This window comes from Cololabis saira, chromosome 12, assembly GCF_033807715.1.
Source record: "Cololabis saira isolate AMF1-May2022 chromosome 12, fColSai1.1, whole genome shotgun sequence".
Taxonomy (NCBI): domain Eukaryota; kingdom Metazoa; phylum Chordata; class Actinopteri; order Beloniformes; family Belonidae; genus Cololabis; species Cololabis saira.
This window is the reverse complement of record NC_084598.1, coordinates 34,784,377-34,809,664: the sequence shown is the minus strand read 5'-3', so window position 1 is coordinate 34,809,664 and position 25,288 is coordinate 34,784,377. Positions and strand designations below refer to the sequence as shown.

Genomic DNA, 25,288 nt, shown 5'->3' with positions numbered 1-25,288 from the left:
ATTTTATAGTTTTATTCTGTTTAACATTTTTTAAAGGTATCTGTTTTATTTATGTATTTATCTATCTCTTATAATGTTTTTATTATTTTTTATTGTTGTGGACTGATTATTTTTTAGCCTTAATCCTTGAACTTTTATCTTTTTATAAATTTTATATATTCTATATTGTATGTCAGGGTGCATTGGTCTCCCAGTTTTTATTTTTTGGTCTCCCAGTTTTTATTCATTTGTTTATTATGCTTATTTTTCAATCAAAATGTCAAAGCACCTTGTATTTCATGTACCTGGATGAAAGGTGCTATATAAATAAATTTGATTGATTGATTGATAATTAAAGTTATTCAATATTTGGTCGTTTTGATTAGAACTAAAGTTGATTGAAAGATATGAGCAAAAATCGGTGGGGGACAAAAAACAAACATCAATATATTATAAAGCAGTTTTAGGGAGATGGAGTTTATTCGTCCTCGAGATGATGACTGCTGCCAATGACAAATGACACTTTACCGCAGTAGTTGCTTCTTGTTTGCTTCTCCTCGTGTTCTTCTCGTGTCTTGTCACGGTGGCGGCAGAGAGCTGCAGAAGTGAAGTGAGTCTCCTCCAGAGAGACATCCCAGTATCTGGGCGGAGAGATCCACACCGCCTTCCCTGCTCTCATTCAGCCACAGTCCGCCTGAGCAGGAGCCGGTCACTGCGCGCAAGAGCAGAGGAGAGAGCAGGGACATAACAAAGCAAGAAATATCTGCAAACACTGGAAACCTGGATTACATCTGTGTCGCTTTTTTTCTCAGGCTCTGAGCTCTGCTTTTCCCCGTTTCGCCCTGTTGCGCTGCAGGATTTCATTGCTGCAGAAGGAAGAGATCTCCTCCTTTTGTGTTGCTCTGCAGTTGTTTTTCTCCCCCCACTCACACACACACCACACTTCCAACTTCTCGTTTTCCACCTTCCCTCGTGCTGTGCATGTGCCAAAAGGGGATGAATGACAAAAACAAAGGAGGTTGATGTCCACAGCAACCCTCCGACTCAGCGCGCCTTCGCCTCGCCCAGAGACCGGAGACTCCATCACCATCTCCGGCAGAAGATGGACAGCGGCGGCGGGACGGAGGGCTCGCAGCAGCCGCCCCCCGCTCAGCCTCCTCCCGGGGAAAAAAAGAAGATCAACCGGGCCCCTTCCCCGGCCAGACCCAAGGATGTGCCCGGGTGGTCCCTCACTAAGATCCGGGGGGGAATCGGCGCCCCGGCGCTGAGCGTAAAGCCCGGCTCCATCCACCTGGGCGGCCGCATGTCCCGGCGCAGCCCCGCGGGGAGCCCTGGTACCAAACCCGGGGGGAAGAGCTCCGTCCCCAGGACCTCCGCTGCAGCCAAGGCGGGGAAAACCCCTGCAGGGCGCAGGAAGGTGTCGGACGCAAGCATCGGATCCGATGATGTGTCCAGGGACTCCGGCTGCGCGCCGGGGAAGCTCTCCCCGACCGACAGCAGCTCCGAGCTGTCGGACTGCGCGTCCGAGGAGAACAAGCTCTCCACGGACGCCGTGAGCAGCGACGCCGAGTCCAGGAGCAGCCGCGGCGGCGGGGCCGAGGCGGACAAGCCGCTCGGGAAGAGCAGCGGCTGCTGCGGCTCCTCCTCCGGCAAGGACCGGCTCGCCCCAGGAGCAGAGCCCGGGGAAGGGAGCCTGTCCCCCGGCGACGAGCGCTCCGCCACCTCGGTGGACAGCCGGGTGCCCGCCAGCACTTCCCTGGCTTTCTCAGACCTCACCGAGGAGTTCATGGACAGCATGCACGAAGAGTTTGTCAGGGAGATAGAAGAGCTGAGATCTGAGAATGATTACCTCAAAGTAAGTATACATTTCCTCAAGTCTCACATTTGAATGTGTTTCTACACTGCAAAAACTCAAAACAAAACAAGAATATTTCTTATTTCTAGTTTAAATGTCTCATTTTTAGTCAAGAAAATCTCATTACACTTAAAACAAGAGTCATTACCAGAAAGATAACTTGTTATTTGACAATTTTCACCTGTTTCAAGTAATTTTTTACTTGAAATAAGTAGAAAAATCTGCCACAAGATTTATCTTCACATTACAAGCAAAAACAACATTTCTAGTTAAAATGTCTCATTTTTAGTCAAGAAAATCTTATTACACTTAAAACAACACTCATCACTGGAAAAAACAACGTGTTTCAAGTATATTTTCACTTAAAATATGTAGAAAAATCTGCCAGTAGAACAAGATTTTTTTGCTTGTAATGAGAAGATAAATCTTGTCCCACTGGCAGATTTTTCAACTTATTTCAAGTGAAAATTTACTTGAAACAGGTGAAAATTGTCAAATAAAAAGTTATTTTTCTGGTAATGACTCTTGTTTTAAGTGTAATGAGATTTTTTTTAAATAAAAATTAAGACATTTTAACTAGAAATAAGACAAATATTCCTGGTAAGATTTTGAGTTTTTGCAGTGTAAAGCTGACCCTTTTTTGCCTCTGTGAGACCACATTCTCCAACAGGAAAAGAGGGATTATCAACACCTAAAACTAATGTGTCTGTTTTATTCACTGGATCATCCTGACTTGTGTATTCCTCTGGACGCCCTCCAAGTCTCCTCACTACAAGCATGATGATGTTGTGAACACCCTTAGTGGTGCAAGACCAAGCATTGCCAAATGCTTTACATGCTCCCTTGTAGCCAAACAATGGTACATTTCCTAAGGAGGAAACAATTGTAATAGATTTTGTTGGCTTTTTCATGGATCTTTAACAGAATTAGATAGGTAGTTGGTATTCCCACTTGTGTTTTCCTTGCTTGGAAGTGAGAATGTTGTCAAACACTGCAGTGACACTGGCCTCATGCGGCTTTGCTGATACTTTCCCACGGTTGTTGATCCTGTAATTGTCTGCTTGGAGTTCTTTTTGGCCAGTGAAATGTGAATTTGAAAGTCCAAATTATCATATGTGTCTTATTTTCAAACACAAATGGAAAATTATCCAAAACAGTCGAGATCAGGACTGTATTACATTATCTCAAGTGCTTTTAATGCACAGTGAGGTTGGGTACAAAGATCTGAAAATAAAGAGAGGAACTCTCAATTCCTTCTGTATGCTGATGTGCAGGCGGTAAGAAATATGCATATGCAGCGGTCAAGCCTGTGTTGAGCCTGATTGATTAAGATAAGGATCAATTTGAGAGCATGTCCTGAAGCACTCACTGGCTCTGACCGGACAAGCAAATAATTGTCAGAGATTGATTGGAGATGGTGGCTGATTAGAAGTTCGTGCGTATCTGCTGGGGGTTTTTTGCGTCTCACTGAGCTGTTCTGAGTCTTGCTTAATGCAACTTTCCTAACTGTTTCGTCCGCCACTATATTCTTCTACAAACTTCACAACCTCAAACCAAACTGCACTTAAATAAAATGAATAATTGTGATTATAGTAATTGTAAACGTCCACTTCAGTCGTGTTAACTAGCAAAGTAACTGGAGTTCTTCCCTTAACCTGACTCAACTGGTAGTAAAAAGATCCATGAAGATGTCGCAGTGGGCTAAAGAATAAACTTCTTACAATTATTAAGTAATGATTAATATTAGGCCAATTGATAATGGGGGAAAAAAATCAGCAATGTAGAAAACTGTTATAGCAACTTGCCCCCCCCCCCCACCCAGGAAAAAAACCCAACATGAAGGCCTGCAATTAGTTTTTAACCAAGAAGACAAACATATTTCCGCAGTTATGGTTCATTTATTGTGTTTACACTGTTGAATAAATGTGGCTAAATGAATCTCAGACCAAATAGGACCGTGGTTTGGTCTGCAGCTTGAGCTCGAAGATGCCGTTGGAATCCTGTCTTTGTTCCAGTAAACGCGTACTTTGAAGGGAATCGATTTGGCGATCATAGTAAGTGAGATTCCGCTGCAGCAGGTGGTATGATGTGGTGATGTAAGCCTCACTCCAACACAACAGGTGCATCTTTGGTTCAACTGCTGGCGGCACATTGAAAAAAATGTGAGAAAGTGAATTGGACCGGTTTATCCTGTCCCAAAACATGTGCGTTAGTTTAACTCTAAATTGCTCATGGGAGGCGACGTGTCTTTTTGGTTATTTATCTATAAGTGGGCCTGTGGTGGACTCGTGTCCAGGTTGTAGCCCTTACATGTTGCCCTGAATAGAGCTGGGGTAGGATTTCTATAGAGCTACGTCTCTGGGCAAACAAGAAAGCTTCTTGGGAGGCTTTGCAGTGAAGTAAATCTGTCCCTCTGTTGTTGCAGCTGTGTGGCACACCTGGTCTGTTATCTGAGGATCAAAACAGCTTACTGTTCAGGTGTCTGACTCCCTGGCTTCTGTCTTAGTTCTTATTCTTAGTTTCTTCTCTTCACCACCCACAACTCATGTTCAGGTTATTCCTATTCTATTCTATTCTATTCCTCCTGTTTCACATCTGTTTAACTTTTCTCCTGTTTTTCTGTCATCCACCGTCTCATATTCTGCGTTTATAATCTGCTTCAGCTGCAGTTTCCATTTAATTCAAACGCACCAGCTGCTGTTGAAATCTCCCAAAATTGTAAGCTTAAACGTCTCCGTAGAAAATGTGTTCAAATGTTCCGCGTTGTGCATAAAGTCCAGCTGAAACTGACATGTGTTCATGCTTTTCTTCAGCTAAAACGCGACGATCACTTGGCGATCTTCAAACATCACTTTGGTATTTTTTTTTAAAGATTTTGTGGCTCTGGTGGCCTTTATTTGAACTGTAGACAAGAAGAGGTTAGATAGAGAGTCAGAGAATGGAGATGACATGCAGCAAAGGGCCGCAGGCCGCAGGCCGGGACTCAAACCTGCGACCGCTGCAGCAGGACTGTAGCCTCAGCACATGGGCCGCTTGCTTTAACCACTGTACCACCCAGCAGCCCGTTTTAACACACTTTTCATCACTCTTTTCCATCAATTCACCCCCTTAAAGTGGCTTTAACAATTCAAACAATTCAACAATTCAGTAAAGTTCAACAATTAATTTAATCATCACTTAGCTTCACATGGCTTCTTAGAGCGAGCCTAATATTTTAGGAATGGCTGTCCTATGACTACAATTTCAGATTATTAGATGGGGGCCTGGACCTATCTAAAATAAAAACACCCTTCGTAAAACAGAGCAACTATTAAACAAAAAAGACAGAAAATGGTAATGGTTTGAGCTTAAGAAATGCTGGTTGGTGCTTTTTCCTTTGGACAAAGCGTGGGAACCTCTTTCCATCTCGTCCCTGGGTCTCATTAAGCCGAGCTAACAGTCTGCTACAGCTTCTTATTTGTCTATAGGGTATAACATTTTCCCAACATTATCAGTCAGCATTATGCAATGGAGAACACACTGAATATGGATGCACTCATAAACATACGACCTCACGGTAATAACCAACAAGATTACTGTATGTCATCAAGCATTGTTAATATTTTAGAATGTTTTAAATAAGAATGTAGTCACCGCTGATGTATGGAGATTGCTAGTTTGTTGTAATGACCAAAAGTGATGTTTGAAAACAAACGTTTTCAGCCCAGATAGCATGTCTGCGTTACTGTTGGCACATCTGGCCCAGGTATGACACTGGCAAATGCTATGTGAGCCAGATGTGTCCCAAAGTTCAAATACTAGGCTGGACTTGCCAAAAACTTGGGTTCCAGTGTGTTTAGTGTCAGCCAGATGTGGCCCAGATTTCACAAGCTAGCTGGCGTGGGATATGGCCAGTGTTGGGAGGGCCAAAGAAAATGAAGACTTGGGCGATGTCCGGTAGGTACGTGGCAAATTTTAAGGGGCCACACCCACCTCAAAAGGCAAATGTGGGCTAAATAAAACCACAGATATGTCAAAGTTTGGGCCAAACGTTTTTTTTTTTGGTACCTGGAAGTAGACTTAACAATGACATCTTTAGTTGCTGTTGTCTCTCACTGAAAACAGCAACCACAGCAACAAACTCCCCCACACTTTAAATAAAACAGTTCCTGTGTGCCTAACCATCACTGTGAGCTGCACTTCATTACTTTCATGAACACTTGGACTTGCTGATTATTACCTTACCCTTTCATGCAAAATGCTTCACTACTCAAAGAATATAATGAACAAAATGCCAAATCAGTCAACATTAACAGGAAACTGTTCACTGACATTTAAGAAGCCACTGAACTCTTATGGTCGAAACGTTCGTTTAAAAATTTTAAATAAACGGATAAAAATAAAATGGCAAGATACTGTTCTGCCATTGAAATTGGGTTTACTAACAGATGCAGCTACAACGTTTGAATTAACTGGGAAAACTTCAAGAGTTTGAGTTCAGCTTTTTAGAAACTTGCAGAACAGATTGAAAAAAGAAGGCAGAAAGAGGACTGTTATCAGAGCAGATGTGTGTGCACTCCAGTTTTTTTAGCTTAACCCATCTACCCTGCTCACATGACAGCTGATTGGCTGATTTCTTCTCCTGGCTGGCTGGATGCTCACATGACTGTCTTTCTTCCTCTCCGTCCCTAGTTAGCAGGGAAAAGCAGGTCAGCAGAGTAACTCTGTCCCTCTCAGTTTCTCACCACATTAACTTGTGATTCTACCGTCCCAAGCCCTCACTGTTTGCTACTTTCTCACTATTTGGTGTTGTTTTTAAATGCATTTAAATGCATTTTCCATTATTTTCTTTTCCTATGTCATTTTATGTGTGCTTTTCTTCCATTATTTTTCTCCTTTCTTTTCCCATCTTCAGTGGAATTTTTTCAGCACTTCCACTTTTCCTCCTCTGTTGCAGATTTGCAGTGGTTGGCAGTGGGATGAGCCCTGCCTTGTTTCAGCTCCTTTAACAAATCATTATCTCTTTATTTATAAGACAACTTCCAAACACACAGGCTTAGATGGTCCAGGTTAATCCCTGACAGCTGACACGCCCTGCCTGCACTCAGTTACCCCTCAATTTGCTTTCTTATTCCATGCACACATACAGTATGCACACATCCCAGGAGCGTGTTGTTGCTGCAGTAGATGACCCACATTCTCCGCCGTAGTAAATTATGAGTGCTCTACTACTACAACTGCTACTTCTACTACCGCCTCTTGCTTTTAGGTTACTTATTACACACAGACACTCATATGCAGAGACATTCGCTTACACTCTTCTTTTCTTGGAAACGCGACCTTGTGCGACACGTCTCTGGCTGTCCTATAAAGATGTGTGATTCAGACATCTTCTTATGATTAATAATGCCATTGCAGACACCCACACTGATTTCAAAGAAGAAAAAAAAGAAGAAAAAGAGAAAAAGCTGCACCGTAAATGGTTGATAAAGGGATGATGCAATATATGCTGAGAGGTTGAAATGAATATTTCATCTCCATTTGTCTAAAAGAGAGGTGGATATCAACATTAAATCAGTTGTTCTGGGTGATTCTCCAGCGTTTATTGCAGATCTACAAGATTTGCAAAGATCTGCTTTGAATTCTCTTTCTGACTGTTGGAATTTTCTTTCAATGTCTGTGAATGTCCGCCGATGCCAGGACTTAATGTCCCTCATGGAACATTTAACAGTTTCCTGTTATGTGAACTAATAGCTATAATCTGACCTTTGACCTCACTAGATGGAAGTGGCAAAAAAAAAGCAATAATATCATATTACTCCTACGAGCACCATTGTGATGTCCCTGACATTGAAGACCCCTTATTCCCAACATTACAGAGTATTCAAGAGCATCGAGAATCAGGAAAAAGAAAATGAAGTGATAATGATGGAAGACAAGATTGATGGAACTATGATTGTAAAATTGTCATTTGAGTGTTTATTTGTTGCCTCTTTATTTGCATTTTCTGTAGAGTTCTTAATTGATCCTCGTGCCACATGCAATTCTAAAGTCTTTCTCATTTCTCTTTCTCCAGGATGAGATGGAGGAGCTGAGGTCTGAGATGCTGGAGATGAGGGATATGTACATGGAGGACGATGTTTACCAGCTGCAGGAACTGCGACAACAGCTGGAGCAGGTACAAATGCAGACAGATTGATACGCCAAGGGACATTTCCTGAAGCTCTCCTCTCATTTATGAACCATCTTGTTTTAATCTTATTTGTGCTATGCATAGCCAGGGGGGCTGTATGACTAAGCAACTTTAGCCCAGCACATTAGCTGAGCATCTATAAACGATATAAAAGATGGCCATTGCTGCACCAACATATTTGATAATTGAAAAGATACAGTAGATTAAGTCATTTAGCAAATCCAAATCAACTTGTAAGTGGTGGAAAGCATTGAAGCTTCGGGTAGATAGCTTTAATATAAAGGAGCACATCCATTCAAAGGACAACGGTAGGTCTACATGCTGAGCAGGCAGAGAAGGAGAAGAGAAACGCCGTGTTATACGATCCTCCTGAAGCATCTAGTTTCACCTTTTGGCTGTTACCATATCGATTATTGTTAACCGTGAAAGGATGGAGTCTATTTTTCTGAGTTGAAAGGGTTGACAAGGTAACAAATCAAGTACAAAGATTTGTCATTTTTTGACTTCTATAGTTTCACTTCTGCCATATTTTCACTTTTCACACCTAAAGAGAAAGCCCATCTTTTATCGTCCACTAAGCTCTCAGTAAGTTCTTTTTCCAGTGACTGTAGCAGCCTAAGTTATGAATGCTATTAAACTGTCACTGGCACGGCGTTGCCCCCAGCAACGGCATGCTGGCCACGGCACATTCTAAAACCTGCAGATGCCTCTTACAAGCACTTTTAACGCAAGGCCAAACAGAGGCTGGAAATAACACGGATTCTGGAAACGAAGAATTCCTATGTGTTATTATCTTCTGGGTCGTCTGACGTGAGATGAAACACAACAGTGACAAACTTCTGCGTCTACTGACACCGTTACTCGTTCTCAGGCAAACAAGACCTGCCGCATCCTGCAGTACCGGCTGAGGAAAGCAGAGCGGCGCTCCATCCGAGTGGCCCAGACGGGGCAGGTGGATGGAGAACTGATACGCACCCTGGAGCAAGACGTAAAGGTAAGTGCGTTCAGATGGAAATCTGCAGCTTAATGCAAAGTAAGAGAATGGCTTCCCACAGCAGCAAATGCAAAGAGCAAGGCTGTGTGTGTTTTACTTCACTGGCCTGGGATTGTGTTACAGGTGATGATGTCACGTTATTCCCCCAATTTGTTTGAATTTCTTATTTGGGCCTTAGTTTGACCCCAAATTCATAGAGAGTTGTCATTTGGTCACTCAATAAACCCACAAGCGATAGATTAAACTCCCAAAGACCCAGATACAGATAAAGCAGACGTCCTTTGTATTACGCACATGCAGCGGTCCTGCAAGTCACCTCAGGAATCCTTGATGAATTACCGTTCTGGACAAGTACACCGACGGCCGGGTAGAGCTTTTTAGTGTGTTTTGTCCCGCTGACCCTGCAGCGTGGCTCGCTCTCTGTTAAATTTGCAGCATTCCTCCAACATTTTCCATGTCGAGGAGGACACAATGAGGCCTTTATACACACTCAGAGGGAGAGAGTGTCAGAGTGAGACTGTGATATCACCCTCCGAGGGCTTTCCGCCTGCTGCCGCTGTCTGTCTCTCAGCTGCCGTCTCACCATCTGGCTGTTTTTTTGGAGGAAGGGAGGACGGAAGTACGGATGGAGAAGGGGAAGGCAAAGGATGAGTGCACATTCTCTGTGTACCGAGGGTGCATGTGTGCTGAGACTGAAAGGGGGTTGGGGGAAAAGGCTACGGCTGCTGTTTGAAAATTCAAATCAGCCAATGAAAGTGGGAGGATGAAGGAGGGAGGGAACTAAAGAAGATGCACTATAAATGCTAAACATTGAAACTGAAACTGAGGATAAACATTGTATTTGGTTATGATGGTTGGATTGAAGTTAGTAGCTCATTTTGCTCTGGGACAAAGAGAGAAAAGGAGATGTGAGGATGCAAGAAAGAAAAACAGAAATGCAAAGTTTGAATGGGAAAAGTAGTACGAATGATTGGGATTGTGATTGCGTCTTCTTGGCAGCAGGTCAGGTTACGCCACGCTGGTCCGTGTCTCTGCTCGTGTGAGTGCCTTAAGCCTTTGCTAAGCTCCTCTTCTGCTGTAGTCACTCCTCCGTTTGACGTAGCTCTTCATCATTTGCTTTACAACAACAAACACTCACTCGCTCCCCGCTGTGACTCTACCGTGATTCTACCGTGACTCAGCTGTGCTGGAAAATCAGTCTAATAGCAGCAGAAGCATGATTAAGAGCTGCTGAGCAGTACTGCTGCTGCAGCTGGAAAAGTTGTGGATTCCTCATTGCGGAAAAGCTGCATTACACGAATACGTCCAACTTTTTGGGAAACTCTCCAACTTTTCTGTGAAGTTGGAGGGGAAAAAAGCCAAATTATCCATCTGTTCACAATACTCTGTTGTGCTCCACGCACCCTTGTGTGGAAATGGTTAGCTAATAAATTCTGTAGTTTCTAACACAGTCTTGTTAATTACCTAAAGCGCTACATTCATTGATTTTTTTCCAGAAAAGCCAAGTACGTCCACAGTGAGCTCTGTTGAAGCTACAGTAGCTTGACACTACGTGATTGTTGTGGTTGTAGGGTCGTAATTCCGTTGCGTTTTGTATTCCAGTCTTTTGGTGATAATTGATCGTCATCGGAGTGTCTGATGCTGGAGGACCCGGCGGTGACTCTGTCACGTGACTGGTATCTTAAAACCACATTTTAGCAATAAAACATGCAGGAAAATGAAGCACAAAGACGTGCGAAAAGCTATTGATTACTTGAAAATGGAGGGAAGGATGCAACTGTTTGTGTTTGGATTTTCCTCATAAGACAAATGAAAAAATATTAAAGACAAAGAACATGGGTAAAAGAATGGGTTGGCACATGCTGGTCCCTTTCTCTGTCAAAGAGGGATTACCTGATGGGTAATGCGTCGGCATCATTGAGTGTTTTTGAGTCTGAGTCATTCACACATAAAGACCTAGTGCCAGTTCCCGAACTGCTGAGAGCCTCATCTGTTCCAAATCGATAGGCTCTTTCTTGTTTAAAAAACTTGACTACACAGTGAAAACTGATAATGCTTCACCATATTTTACAGTACGACATAAAGGTGAAAGGTAAATATGCTTTTCATGGTTTTCAGCTCCTCGTCAGCATCTTTCTAGGTGAGTCTCAATACTCAGCAGTTACCGTGGAAACGTCCTCTGCAGTTACCCTGGTTCTGTATCTGAATTAACAGAGAGAGGAATTCAGCGGACAATGGGACATTAATAAAAACAGGTCCATAGAATTTGAATAAGTTAAATAGTTTGTTGCATTATTTGTGATAAATACTACAAATACTGACACAATGTGGAGTTCAGTGCAACAATTTCACACTTGGTTCTTCCCCTGAACATATGGACTCAAGAAATACTAAAATTACATTTGTTTCTAGAGATGCTGGAGGAAAAAAAGGTTGAAGTGACTCCTTAAATGACAAAGTTTGTCCCGTATGATGCTTCGTCACATTTTATTGAAAGATTTTCTTTCAAACAAATGTAGCTACAGCCTTTTATATTAGCAAGGAAAGATAGAATACTGCCACCAGTATTGGGTTTAGGAAGTGGGATGGGTTGTGGATAACTATTCGAGTACTTGTAAATGTAATTATTTTAATCAACATTGTCATAAAGAGGAATTCAGGAAACCGAATCTTATCAGTAAGGACGTCTCCTGTTTGGAACCACTGACTTAAGCTGTTAAACACTGTAATAGGTGCAGAAATATTGTGAAAGGAGGATCATATTCGCCATTTATTATACTTATAAGGCTTTTTGCATTCACTTTTTGTTGAAATATAAATCATCGTCATCAATCATTTTGACTTAATCCCTCTGAGCAGAGGGGTCGCCACAGCGGATAATAGTCCGCACATCGATTTGGCCCAATTTTACGCCAGATGACCTTCCTGACGCAACCCCGCAAGCAACAGACAAACTACTATTCACGCTCACGCACACACATCTATGGGCAATTTAGAAATGTCAATCAACCTGGACACACATGTATTTGGACTGTTGGAGGAAGCCGGAGTGTCTGGAGAGAATGTGCAAACTCTGAAATATAAGTATATATGTAAAGGAGCTGACATTGAATTTATTTAAACAGATTTTAGAAATAAAAATACCTAAATTGGAATATAAAATAATTTTTGCTGAAAATTTAAGAGAAACTGGAGTAGATTGGTGATGCTGTTGGTTACTGAGTCGGTAAGTGAAAGAAAAACATTACATGTCCTTATTTGCCTCACATTTGGTTGATTATTTTGTGTAAATACAAAATGCAGTGCTGACTTCAGCTAATGGTTTTGAGGGACACACCCGTTTTGCATCTCATGGTCCCATGTGACTTTACCTTGCTGAGCCGCTCTGCCCTGAGCTGCTTTCCAGGCATAAGTGGCTTAACTAGTGTTGGTGCTTTAGGTCCGAGATGTGGTGACTCACGCAAATGCAAACTAATCAGCAAATGTCCCCACGCAGGCGCCGATTCTCTCTGTCAGTCCATCTCATAGTTCGCATGGACTTTTTGCTTCTTTAGGGTGGGAGGGTGGGGGGTATTGACAGGGACTGTTTTTTTATTGGTAAAAAAGAGTGACTAGCTGAAAGTAATGATCATGAAATGATCATAAAAACATGATCTCATTGTGCAGATGTTTGTCACGTGGCAAAACACATCTCCTTAGGCAAATCACATGCTCTGTCAATCTACACATCTTGTAGTTCTGTTGCTTACATGTGACTTTGCAACAGCCCTTTGTGTGTGTGTGTGTGTGTGTGTGTGTGTGTGTGTGTGTGTGTGTGTGTGTGTGTCTCCACAGCCATCACAATCTCCATGAGAATTTCTAGCATCATTTCCTGTCCCACTCACACACTGCTCTCATTCCCACAGGCCTCAGACATCTGGACACACACACACACACACACACACACACACACACACACACACACACACACACACACACACACACACACACACATGCAAAGATAAAGAACATGGTTGTTGGCGTTCTCATGAAGTCATCACAGCAGTAATTCACTGTATTTCCAGATGCAATCACTTCTCCGGAACGCTTTTAGTGACTGATACTTAGGTCTTCTTCTTCTTCTTTCTGCCTGACACTACTAAATGTTGTCTTTAAAAAAATAATGACGATAATTTATAAATGTGTGTGTCTGTGTCTGTATATATATTTACACACACATGGACACTTTAATGGTGCTTTATACAATATTTACAGGGAATCTGTGGTCTTTGCAGTGTCAACACTTTTTGTATAGTGCATGCAGCATTTTGACTTAAACCATACAATCCTTTTTCTCGATCTCGGTAATTAAAACTTTAATTCTCTTAAATCTATCCACTTATTCAATTCAGTTTAGTTCATTTGCAAAGAACTAATTTAATACAAATATAATTTGAAGGCACTTTGGAGGGGAAACAAGCATATACAGTGAAAATCCTTTTAACGACCAATTGAGTCCAGTAATGTTCAATATTATAATAAGCATCTAGCTGTTGTCACTTTAGAAACTTAGCTTAGCAGTTTTGATGGACTTGATATGAGTTGTGAATTTAAATGCAATAGAGTATAATCACTCTTATTTCAAATATGCAAATATATTTATTTTGAATATAAAATGCATGTCCCAGGCCAATTCAGTTGGGTGAGAGCAACCAAATGTGCTTGTGGCTGCGGGGGTTGGCTTAACCAAGTTTTGGTAGAGTCAGTTCCTGCCAATATGGCACCATGCAGATTTATGGAAATGTAGCCTTCCAACACACTCTTCAGGAAACCTGTGGATGAAGTTTAATCAGTTCTTTGTAAACAGTCTATGGTAGCAGCTGAAGGCTGACCCTCAGTTTCCAATACTGGCTCTGCCGTGGTTCTCATGAAGCAGATAATTTACTTTATGTATACTTCTTTTATTGCAGATGATAAGCTATGAGGAGCTTGATTGTGTAAACACCTCCTACTTTCAGAGCTATAAGCAAAAAGACTTGTACTCACCATTGTCCTCACAAAGTTAGCAGCACAAGAACACACACACACAAAGATATTTGGCAGGAAGCAGCAGTATCTCGTATATTAACCTGAACATGGCCAGATCCCAGCCTCATTTGCATGCAATACACTTTGTGTGTGAGACAGATGGAGATAAAACTGTGCTCAGTTTAGTCGATTTACGGTGTGTAGCTCAAGTAATTTTTCCCTTGGGTCTCATGGACTTGCTGTGCACACACATAAACGCATCCCAACATGTGTCATTGCAACATGTGTCATACACTCTGCAATCAGTGTTGCCTCCGAGCAAGTGTGACACTTTACATCCCTGCTGACAGAAGGTTTGTTTCCGTCTGTCTGCAGTTTATTTGTGACTTGAGGCTCCTACCCTGTAATTTATCAGCACCAACACAGCTTTGCTGGTATTATGAGTAAACATGACATTACAATGTTATTTGTGCTGACACAAATCTTGTTTGAAGACAAGATTAATTTCAGATAAAAAATACTTTGGCAAACAACAAAGTGTTTATATTCAAACAGTAGATTTTTGGCAGCGATATACAGTAACGTCATTTGGCACAAGTCTGACTTGTGTTACAGCAGTGTCAGCAGTTCCTGGTTTCTCTGAAACACCAGTATTTCTGCTGTTGCTGGTTCAAATCCCGTCCCGAAAAATATGTATTTATTAAAGGAGCTTGAGGCTGGATTTATGAAAAAAAATTGTATACGTTTTAATTTTTCTAGTAATAATGTCAGATGAAGCGTTCCAAACCAAAAAGAGTGAGCCCTCTAGTATATCTTTCCGTTGCCTTGAACAGGCTGTGTGCTGCAAAATGTGCTGCAATTCTGGGCCCAAATTTCCCGCGCTGTCCTGCGGATGTGACGTCACATGAAGCTGCATGCGCGTTCTCCCTGTTCTCCCGTGCCGGCTTCGCTGTTGGCTGCAGTACCCCCGACGGCCGTCGTGGCGAAGGGTGGCGCTAGAGACTCACATTTCTTAAAAGGAGCCTCATGCTCCTTTAAACTTCATTTTTATGTTGTTTTTTGGTCAACTTCTTCAACCAGTCATATCAGGAATTACAACGTATTATTTCTTAGAATCTTCTTTTATTTTTTTATTTTAAATCTGATTAAAACTTCAGAAAGACATTTTTATGAGCGCACCATGATGAAACTTCTGTACTGTTGACTATAATAAAAGATGTACGTAGCAACTATGATGTCATATTTATATTATTGACTAAAAGCCTTGAGAATTGCATTTACAACAGTGTATAGTGGGATTCAAAAGCCCTATATGATTTTTCCGAAAGTGGCTTTTTTATTTGAAAAACTGAGTGTTCGGGCATATTAGAAAATTCTATAGATACACTCCATTTACCTGTCAATCACACATGAAACAGAGCCACAATTTACAAACATAACATAACATGCAGTATTGAAAAAGACCTAACACAAACATTTAAAAGATAAACTCATGATAAATTCATTTCTTCATAGACTCTTCTACATAACTATACATTTTGTATTCAAATGAGTTTCTTCTTTTAGGCCATTATAGAGATTAGAGATTGATGGTTTGAGTCAGATGTGCTGAGGTTTCATTTTTTAGAGACAATATTAAAATAGTATATGTTTTAACCCAATGAAGTAGCCTCCTGCTATAACGTTAACACTGCTGCTACTATGAACTAAAGCTCTGTACATACACCTTTGGATATGTAGTGATGCTTGGCGATGTCGTCAGTGACATCACACTTTTCAGGCTGCCAAACAACGTGCCAGAGATGGTGTGAATGCATCACATTCTGACACTCTCTTCCACTGTCACCCGTCCCTGCCTGACTTTGTCCCTTCCTCCAAAGATAGAAGTTCACAGTCTGAACTGGAACAGCTGTCACACCATGGCTCTATCTGTCTCTCACGTCGGTTTTATATATAGACGCGAAGCACGCCACCAATGATGTAACATCCTCTAAGTGGGTACTTAAAGGCCAGAATGTTGGAGGGATGCGGAAAAAGGTCAACTGCACCAGTACTGTAAATAATAACAGCTCTCACACAGGATCAGCAGTGATGAACCCGTACAACAAGAGGCTTCTGTAAGACACACAGAACAGTCGCACAGTGACACTCAATGAGAAACAATTGTGACCTGCTTTGTAGCCACTGAACTAACAAATGTGTCATTCATTAATTTATAGACATAAAGCTAATGCTTCTGTTACAGTTTTGAGATTTATTTTTTTGTGCTGCATTTTACAGTATGATGAAATGAGATAAGCACAACCATTGAATTTGTTTTATAACTGCAACGAAAGGCTGACCATGCACAGAAAGATTTTTCTAAACTTTAAAATGTATGGTGGTACTATAAATCAAACTGCATATTAAAAAACTTGGTTCCTTAGCCAACTGGTCTGGTCCAAATGCAATTTAAACTTTTAGGTTTAGTAGAATGAGGTGGCCTGCGGCGTCGCTGGTAGAGTTGGTTACTGCAGTGATATCCCTTTCATATGCCAAAGTGTATTTGGGCAGAACCCAAAACTGCCCCCTTATTTCAAAATTCAAGATTCTTTTTTTGTCATTGAGCCAGCATTCCAGCACAACAAAAAATTCTTTCAGCACAGCCTGTCCAAAGAGAATAAAAAATCAAACAACATAAGACATGGGTAGATAGTTGCCTGAGGCTGCAGCCATGGGTCAGCGCCATCCTTTCATTAGGTGAGAAAAGCATAACACTAAAGGGGAAAAAAGCTTTTCCAACACATACAGACAACATCTTACTGAGAAAAGCATCTTGTTAGCATAACATCCAGGAGCGATTGAGATAGCCGGCCTACCAAGGGAGCCAATTCAAATAACAACAATTGTTTGGGTCGGTCCGACTCCAGTCATTTTCCATCTGCCTAAGTTCTTTTCCACTCCACCGATGAGTTTGAAAACCGCAGCAAGCCTGCAATTCTGTTCAAAAATCGCATGCAGTTGGCGATTTTGCTCACACAATGTTGATAGCATGACATATTCTATCACATGCGCCAGGCAGCCTTACAATGGCCAGAATAGCTGCCAACGTTTTTAGAATTTGTCGATATGCCATGTACCCGCCAACTCCAAAAAGCAGAAATCCTGTTATCAAGTATCCAGTTATGTAGACGTCTTCAACATCCTCGACCAACTGACAATATGGACAGACACACGACCCTCCACTTCTGCCATGAGTCCATCATGTACCCGGTGGGAAACGTTTCGTTGGGGCAAGAGGGCTCCCCCCTGCCCAGTCTTCTCGTCGAGAAATTTGGTCAATTGCGTTGAGAGACCAGTTAACCAGATCCATGGTTGGAGAATTCGGTAGATATACAGAGAGAGCCTCCAAAATAGATTGACACGACAACACAAGACAGAGAGAAAAAGCAGGGCAGATAGGGGAGGGAGCGGGAGAAGAAAATTGTCCACCTTCACTGAGAGCAAGGACAGATTTGCCGCATTCACTAAAGGGGTCACAAGCCGGTATTCTTATGGTGCCAGTCCAAAGCCTGGATGAATAGGGAGCCTTGTGTCAGGAAGGGCATCCAAAGTAAAATCCTATTCCAAATATGTGTGCAGAACACAATGATCTGTTGCTTTTTGGAGCGGTTGGGGAGAATATTGAACCCTCCCCCCTTGTTCCACCCGCCAACCACCTGAAGCCGGTGTGTAGGTGGGACGCAGACCAATGGAGCGTTTCCATTAGCAGGGGCCGGGGATAAAATGTAGCCGGCTGGAATTGTCTGTTCGCGCCTTCCGGCCATCTCTACTTCAGGTGGCAGAGCCTAGAGGACCTACGGACTTAGCAAAGTACCGCCCCATAGCAGTAGTGCACCACTTTCTCTGTTTATCAACCACCAAAATAAAATAAAAGCGAGCAACTTGACTTCCATCCCACAGGGTATCCGGTCAGTTCAACTCCAACCTCCTATCAGCCACTGCTCTACGTCCCTGAACCAGGGTCAGGTACATGTTGCAATCCTGTAAAAGTTCCAGAAAATTCTCACTGCGAGGCTGTTTCTGAATCATGTCAACAAATTACGCCCTGAACCACTACCTCGGATCTCCACCAATGGAAACAGGCTTTCATCTAGAGGGTTGGCCACAGGTAATTGAATATCGCAGCATCCAGCAGGTTTTTGATGGCTGTTATTGTACTGTGGTAGGTCAGACTGCAATTGCATATTGGTAAGGCTGCCTTTAATTTATCTTTTATAACCGATTACGTCGATGCTCTAATATAGCTGGTCCTTAATGTGGGAATTTGGCCATTAAATTTAAACTAAACACAAATATACAAATAATATATGTTGGTAATGGATCTAAGAAGCATTGGTGTGATTCAGAAATAGTCTCTCTCCGTCTGCGCCGCGTCAAGCTGACCCTGCGTTATTCGCTCCTCCACGGTAAACTGATGGCCTCAGCCGTATCGTAAGCAGTCGATTATTCTAAAGGAGGCCACACTGCGTAAGCATATTTTTCCACTTACTTAATAATATAAAATCAAAAATAATCAGATGCTTTTCACTTTTAGTTGAGTCATCATGCCACAACATGAAGCCAGTATTTGTCACGCGGTAAACAGACTGAGCCGCAGTGCTGGTGTAAATGAGAGTACAGGATGAAGAATTGTTTCTGTCGCTTTAGACATCAGTATAAATGATTGTGTTCATGTTTTAGAAGATAACAGGGTGGATAATGCAAAGGGAAGTACTCCGAGACGGACATAAAAACAAAGTGGATAAAACAGTGGTTCCAAAACGTGTTCAATAAAAATGTTCATATTATCCATGACTTTGAAAACAAAACATCAGTAATCCCCTGGACGAATGATTCACAATGCTTTCAACCAAATTACATTTAAGAACAAAAGGCTTTGGCTAGTGAATTGTTGTTTTTTTTTCTTCTTTTAAGTGCATGCAGTAAAAGTTTTAGTACCAGGTCCTTATTTCTGATGCCATCAGGACCGACAGGCTTGTCTTAGCTTTGCCTCTTTCCTCCCACGTCGGACCAAATGCATTTTTCAGCAGGTGCTTCAGGTTCCTCTGTCACCACTGTTGCAATGCAAAGCTGGTGTTTTCCCCTGGCAACATGCTGTTGCCACCCACATCTCCCAAGAAGATAGATCTAATTAAATTTGCAGAATGCCTTCCTTCATGAATATATAAATTTGAACCTAAACACTGTGACCATCTGCCTAATATGCCGAGTCACAACAGCTCCGAGCCAGCGAGGCATGAACCTTGTTGTCCAGCACCTATACGAGTTTGCATGTGCAACCTTTCAATCCTCTGTACTGGAAGACTGGGCGGCTACAGGTTTTAGCTTCTGTTTCCATTATTACACAAAAGGTCGACGGGTTTAAGATCTGAGGATGTTTACCAGTCTAGTATGTGTTTCATACACTTTGCAAGACCTTCACATTAGTATTCATATCAGATTATTACTCGAAAGGTAAAGATCAAACATTAAAAATTAGCTTGCTTAGCATTTAAACTGTGCCAAACGTGTCCTAGGGCAAGAACGCTTCACTGAGATAGGTGGTAAATTGTACGTTGGTGGCTGCCGGCTGGATTAAATATAAACTATAGTTTCGAAGTGCAGCTGCCGCTCAACAATGCTGAGCACCAGATGTCCTGCAGCGTCTGACTTCCCTGAATCAGACATAATTGTCAGCTCTTTAAAGTCTGTTTGCAGACTCACTCTAACTTTTCCTTCATGTCGACCGAATGGTGCAAGAGGTAATTAATTTCTCCAACATATCTGCCTCATTTGGAAGTGGACACCAGATGGCTATTTGCAGATGTTGTTGTCTTATTTAGGGTACTTCTGCCTTGAAAGCACACCCCTCATACCTCCAAAAGGTTGGGAGTTACTCAAGAAGGATTAAGAGACATATCAGAAGTAATGGCCCACTAGGGCTGGGCGATATGGACCAAAAGTCATATCTCAATATTTTCTAGCTGAATGGCGATACTCGATATATATCGATATTTTTTCTGTGCCATAATTGGGGTTTCCCCCAAAGCATTATAGCATAGCATCTCTGTTAGCTTCATTTTTTTCTGAGGCAAACCCTTAAAAATGTGTCACACAGGTACCTTTATTAACAGGGGTCTGCATAATATCAAAATGTATAAAACAAATGAAATAAAAATAAACTGCCTGCATATATAGAATAAAAATGCTTCTTGAATAAAATAAAACAAATGTCCCTTTCCTGCATAACAATTCAATTAAAATACACTGTGCAATTAATACAATGTAGACAGTAACAGGCAGACTTTTCCACTGAGGTTGGCAGTTGTGCAAATAACAAAACATGTGTGCAAATCTCAAATAAAACCTTCAAGTCAATTGGTCACAAAATAAGCTATATCAAAATCATAAAAAAAAAATATTAAAAAAAAATATATATATTTATTTTTTAATCGATATAAACGATATTGTCTCGTACCATATCGAGTTTGAAAATATATCGATATATATATATTAAGATCTCGATATATCGCCCAGCCCTATGGCCCACTCTTACACAAGACAACTTTGAAGGTCTGGAGTCTCTTCTGAATGGCCATAATTCTGTAACTTCCTCTCCCACAGTATATCGCCATCTCCTTTTGACTTGGCTTTTCAGCCATGACCCATTCACTCATGAATATTCACTCCCATATTCTCTAACACATTTCTTCAGGGTTTATTTAACACAGAAATACAACAGCACCTCGGACATCCCTCTTTTGTTTTTTAATTTATGACATCCAAGCTAAAATTTTGATGCTCCAACGCATTCAATTGGTCCATAATCAGGGAATCATTCAATATTGCGCCTTTTATTTTAATATTGCCGAACCCGCTGGTTCTGAAACCTTTTCCCAGCATGCTCCCTTTTTTAAAAAGCTTAAAACATTTTATAAACCCACCCCCACTGCAAATTTCTCATCAATCGTCGTGATAAGGGGAGGCAGCTAATTAAGAGAGCATCTGCTCCAACCGCCATGGTTACACGGTACGGGGCAAACCTCCGCCTTCCTAGTCGTTTAAACCATTTTAAAAAAGCACGTTTGATTCATCTTTACATTACACTCAATAAGGGAGTGCCTGAGAAAAACATCATTTTGTAAAAAATGTTTTATCAAGGGCCCCCCACACACACACACACACACACACACACACACACACACACACACACACACACACACACACACACACACACACACACACACACACACACACACACACACACACGCACACACACACAGCTGTTTGTTTCCATAACGGTCATCTCTATCACGACTTCCCTCCCTGTGGACTTTATCAGAGCCGTTTTAACTGCAGCTAGTTCTTTGTGTGTCTGTGTGTGTGTTTGTGTGTGTGTGTGTGTGTGTGTGTGTGTGTGTGTGTGTGTTAGTTTATGCAGGCAGTTCAAGTGCAAACAGGAGGATAAGAGGAGGAAGAATCCTCTGGTTGTTGACTGCAATCAAACACACACCATGCCTCACAAAGTGAATGGGGAAAAAGCCCCTTTTGATCGCTGACTGCCACTATTAGAAGGCTGTGGCTGTTTGCCTGCTGGTGTGTGTGGCACATGTGGGTGAAGGACCAGTCACAAACCCCTCACTTTCCCAGCTTCTGTGGTTTCACGTCTTTCCCACTCGGCTGATTCTGTATCGCTCTTTGACAAAGTCTATCTTTAACTCTTACACACATGTACAGACACTTTGTCACCCATCTAGGGATTCCCCCTAAAGCTTAAGTTATGGTTCTGCGTCAAAACGACGCCGTCACTGACGCCGTCACTGACGCCGTCACTGACGCCGTCACTGACGCCGTCACTGACGCCGTCACTGACGCCGTCACTGACGTGCACCTCCCGAAAATTGTAACTACGCGTCGAGGCGATGCAGGCGAGAGGGCTGTGATTGGTTCGCTTGGAAGCAACGCATTTCCGGTTTCCGGTTTGAAGCAGTTGTGAACTTTCAGTGCTCTTTTCTTCGTGTATGTGTGATTTTTTTTTTTTGTTTTGTTTTTTTGCACAATAGTTGTCCTTATCTCTTTGATTCACTGTGACCGGAAAAAGTCGGATAAACCATTCAGGAAAAGATCGCGAATTAGCGGTCACGGGGGGTACTGCACCGCGATGAAATGGAGTGACGGAGAAGTCCGAAGGGGTTCACGACGGCATCACGGACGCGGCGTGTGCTCTGCGTTGGTTTGACGCAGAACCATAATTCAGGCTTAAGAGGGAAGTGGGGAACTTGTACTAGGTGGAAACATGCTAGTAACCCATTGAGACCTAAGGCAGCATTCCTTGGGAGATTGCAACATCCATTCAGTAACTCTTAACTTATCCATGTTTGGATCTAGGGGTCATCAGCCTAAGCAGAAAAGCCCAGACCTCCCTTCCCCCCGAACACCTCCCCCAGCTCTTCCAAGGAACACTGAGACTTTCCCAGACCAGTCGGGGGATATAATCCCTCCCGCGTGTCCTGGGTCTTCCCCTGGGCCTCCACCCCGGCAAGGTCCAGGCAGAAAGCCATAAACTTATGTATGATAAGGGATGTGTATGTGTGGATGTTGTGTTTTTTGAGTGACAGCTGCCGTGCAGGCAGTGGCGTGAACATCACTTTGTCATAATTTTAGCTACCTTAAGGTTCAGGAGGGCTTAATTATTTGTTTTAAAGATATTATAGATTTTTGTGCTGTCAACTATGCTAACAGACCGCCAATACACAAAAAGTAGTATGCAGTTTATGTCGACAGAGGAGTGTATGGGAACTTACTAGCATGGAAGTAGATAAATACATATTATGATTTATAGGCCTCATCCAAACAGTACTGTATTTTAATGCCTGTAGGATGACAGATATGCCATAATTACAAGATGAGCGATGGTCAAATGAAACGGATAACTACATGGAATGAAGGGGAATCCAAAACAAAAAAACAAAAACTCAGAGAAATGAAACAGAGCATTGTCAGAGATTTGACCACTCAGTCCAGTATAGCTGGAGCTACAATCTCCTGTCTACAAACAAACAAAACATACATACACACACATATACACACACACATACACACACACACAAAAAGCATGAATCGGAGCGTGGTGGAGCACAGGGAGCTGTTGGAGAGAGTGAAAGTGGGCAGCACAGAGGGGCATTGTGGGACTCGGCTGCACACTGGCAAGGATTCAAACACACACAGACACAGACACACACACATACAGACACAGACACACACACATACAGACAAAGACAAACACACATGAGATTCAGGTGCAACGGCAAATCTACACAATTGCAAACTTGAGATGTGTTGTAAATGAGAAGCGGGACATAAAAGATGAAGATGAAGGCACAGACAGCCACCTACGCGTAACGGAACTGTGGGGATGTTCATTGTCTCCGTGCAGGATATGGGAAACCCAATCTCCTACACAAAGTAACACACATGTACTTTAGTCAGGACTCCGACACACTGAAACCAAAGTTTGCCACACAGCGCTGTTTATTTTCAAACTGAAGATGATGAATGTGCGGCTCTGTCACTGCTAAATACTGATCCTTTGAGAAGTACACAATACTTCTTGTAAACGGACTGAATAGGAAATTAGTGAGCCTGCACCGAGTAGTAAAAGAATATATTTAGAATATCGAGTTTCATCAGGTTTTAGTGCATTTAAGGTCTGATTGAGCGATGGTGTGCTTCCTAAACAAAGTCTTGGAAGTCATCGAAGTGTTATTGTACAAATCTAATACTACATTTTGAAGAATAAAAATGTATTTTAAATCAAGCTGAATTATATATATATGTATATGTATATATATATATATATATATATATATATATATATATATATATATATATATATATATATATATATATATATATATATATATATATATATATATAAATACGATAAAATATGTTAAATCAGATGTAGTTTTCTGTCTGAAATAGTTTGTCCTTATTTGTTTGCGACATGACCTCACATGACCTGTGATGTCACTTACTGCACAATTAACTCATTTGTTGATTGTAAGAGGGAATTTTATTTTTTAATTGAGTATCCTGTGAAACAGAAGAAAAGGTTAAATTAGTCTGAGCTATTGCTTAGATGTGGTCGAGAGAAGGTGGCACTGACCAAGTAAGAGGAGGGACAGCTGAAGATGTTAAAGCTTTCTCTGGCAGCGACAGTGATGGGATTTGGGAACAAGTACGTAAGCCGGAGGTTTGATTGAGGTGGTTTGGACAATGAAAAAGAGCGAAGGTAGAAGGATGCATGGGATGGAGAAGTGAAAGAGCGAAGAAGAGATTTCTGGATGTAATGAAAGAGAATATGCAAAGAGAAAACAGAAGATAAAGAAGGAAACAGGACAAGCTGAAAGAAGAAAAATCTGAGGATTTCTTTATAATGTCACTGTTTTTCTTAAACTAAAGAAAATGTATTGTTATACAGTTGCTTAAATATAGTTGATATATTCATTTTAATATTTTTAATAGATATGATCAATTCAAGATGAGAAAAAGAGAGAAAAAACCAGCCCTGTATGAATATTGTCATTATAATGACAGACAAAGGTCAGGGATCCCTGCATCAGAGAACTGGTTGGTTCCATCTGTTTTCAGTATTTAAGTATAATAATTACCGTATGCTTAACAAGGGTGCAGAGCACACAGGAGCTCGCGTGGACAAAGCTACTACTATGTAAACAGTTTTGTTGCTGTGCTGTTTGCATCATAAACCAGAATTCTGAGTGTTTGTTTCATTTCCTTCCTTTGCCTTTTTTGGGTGTTTGAAACCAGAAATATACAAAATCAGTCTGATTACGGACTAAAGTCGCTGAAGTCTCTGACACGTCAGCCAGAGGGGCTTTAAGTAGCTTTAAGTAGCTGCTTTAAAACTTAAATCAGTTATGGTTGGAACTGGTGTTTTGTGCTTATTTGTGTAGTAGAAGAGCGTAGAGACTGTAAATGTTAAACTGAGGATCTTTTTTTGAACTGTACTTTTTGAAAGTGTCATATTAGCTCAGTTGTACAACAGTGGAATGTGCAACTTGTCTTCAAGTGTCTACTTCCAAAAGAGGTAATGAAATAATAATGGCAATAATTATGACATAACAGCATAGGTTTGACTAAAGCTACTTTTTGTTTCCTTCTACTGCCGACGTGAAAGAGTTGACTTTGGCTTGACTCCTTGATATAAGTAACTTTTAATGAAAAAATGCCCTCGAGG

The 25,288-nt window shown here is 41.6% G+C and overlaps 1 protein-coding gene across 2 annotated transcripts in view; it reads left to right on the top strand.

Annotated features, from left to right (window-relative positions):
- The first annotated feature begins 673 nt into the window (after window positions 1-673).
- Window positions 674-25,288, top strand: part of mtcl2 (microtubule crosslinking factor 2) — a 123,775-nt gene continuing 99,160 nt past the window's right edge. For both annotated transcript variants that reach the window (XM_061736691.1, XM_061736690.1), the window contains exons 1-3: window positions 674-1,834; window positions 7,890-7,991; window positions 8,878-9,000. In XM_061736691.1, the coding sequence (XP_061592675.1) occupies window positions 980-1,834; window positions 7,890-7,991; window positions 8,878-9,000 (1,080 nt within the window). In that variant the 5' untranslated portion in view covers window positions 674-979. The remainder of the gene's footprint in view (window positions 1,835-7,889; window positions 7,992-8,877; window positions 9,001-25,288) is intronic.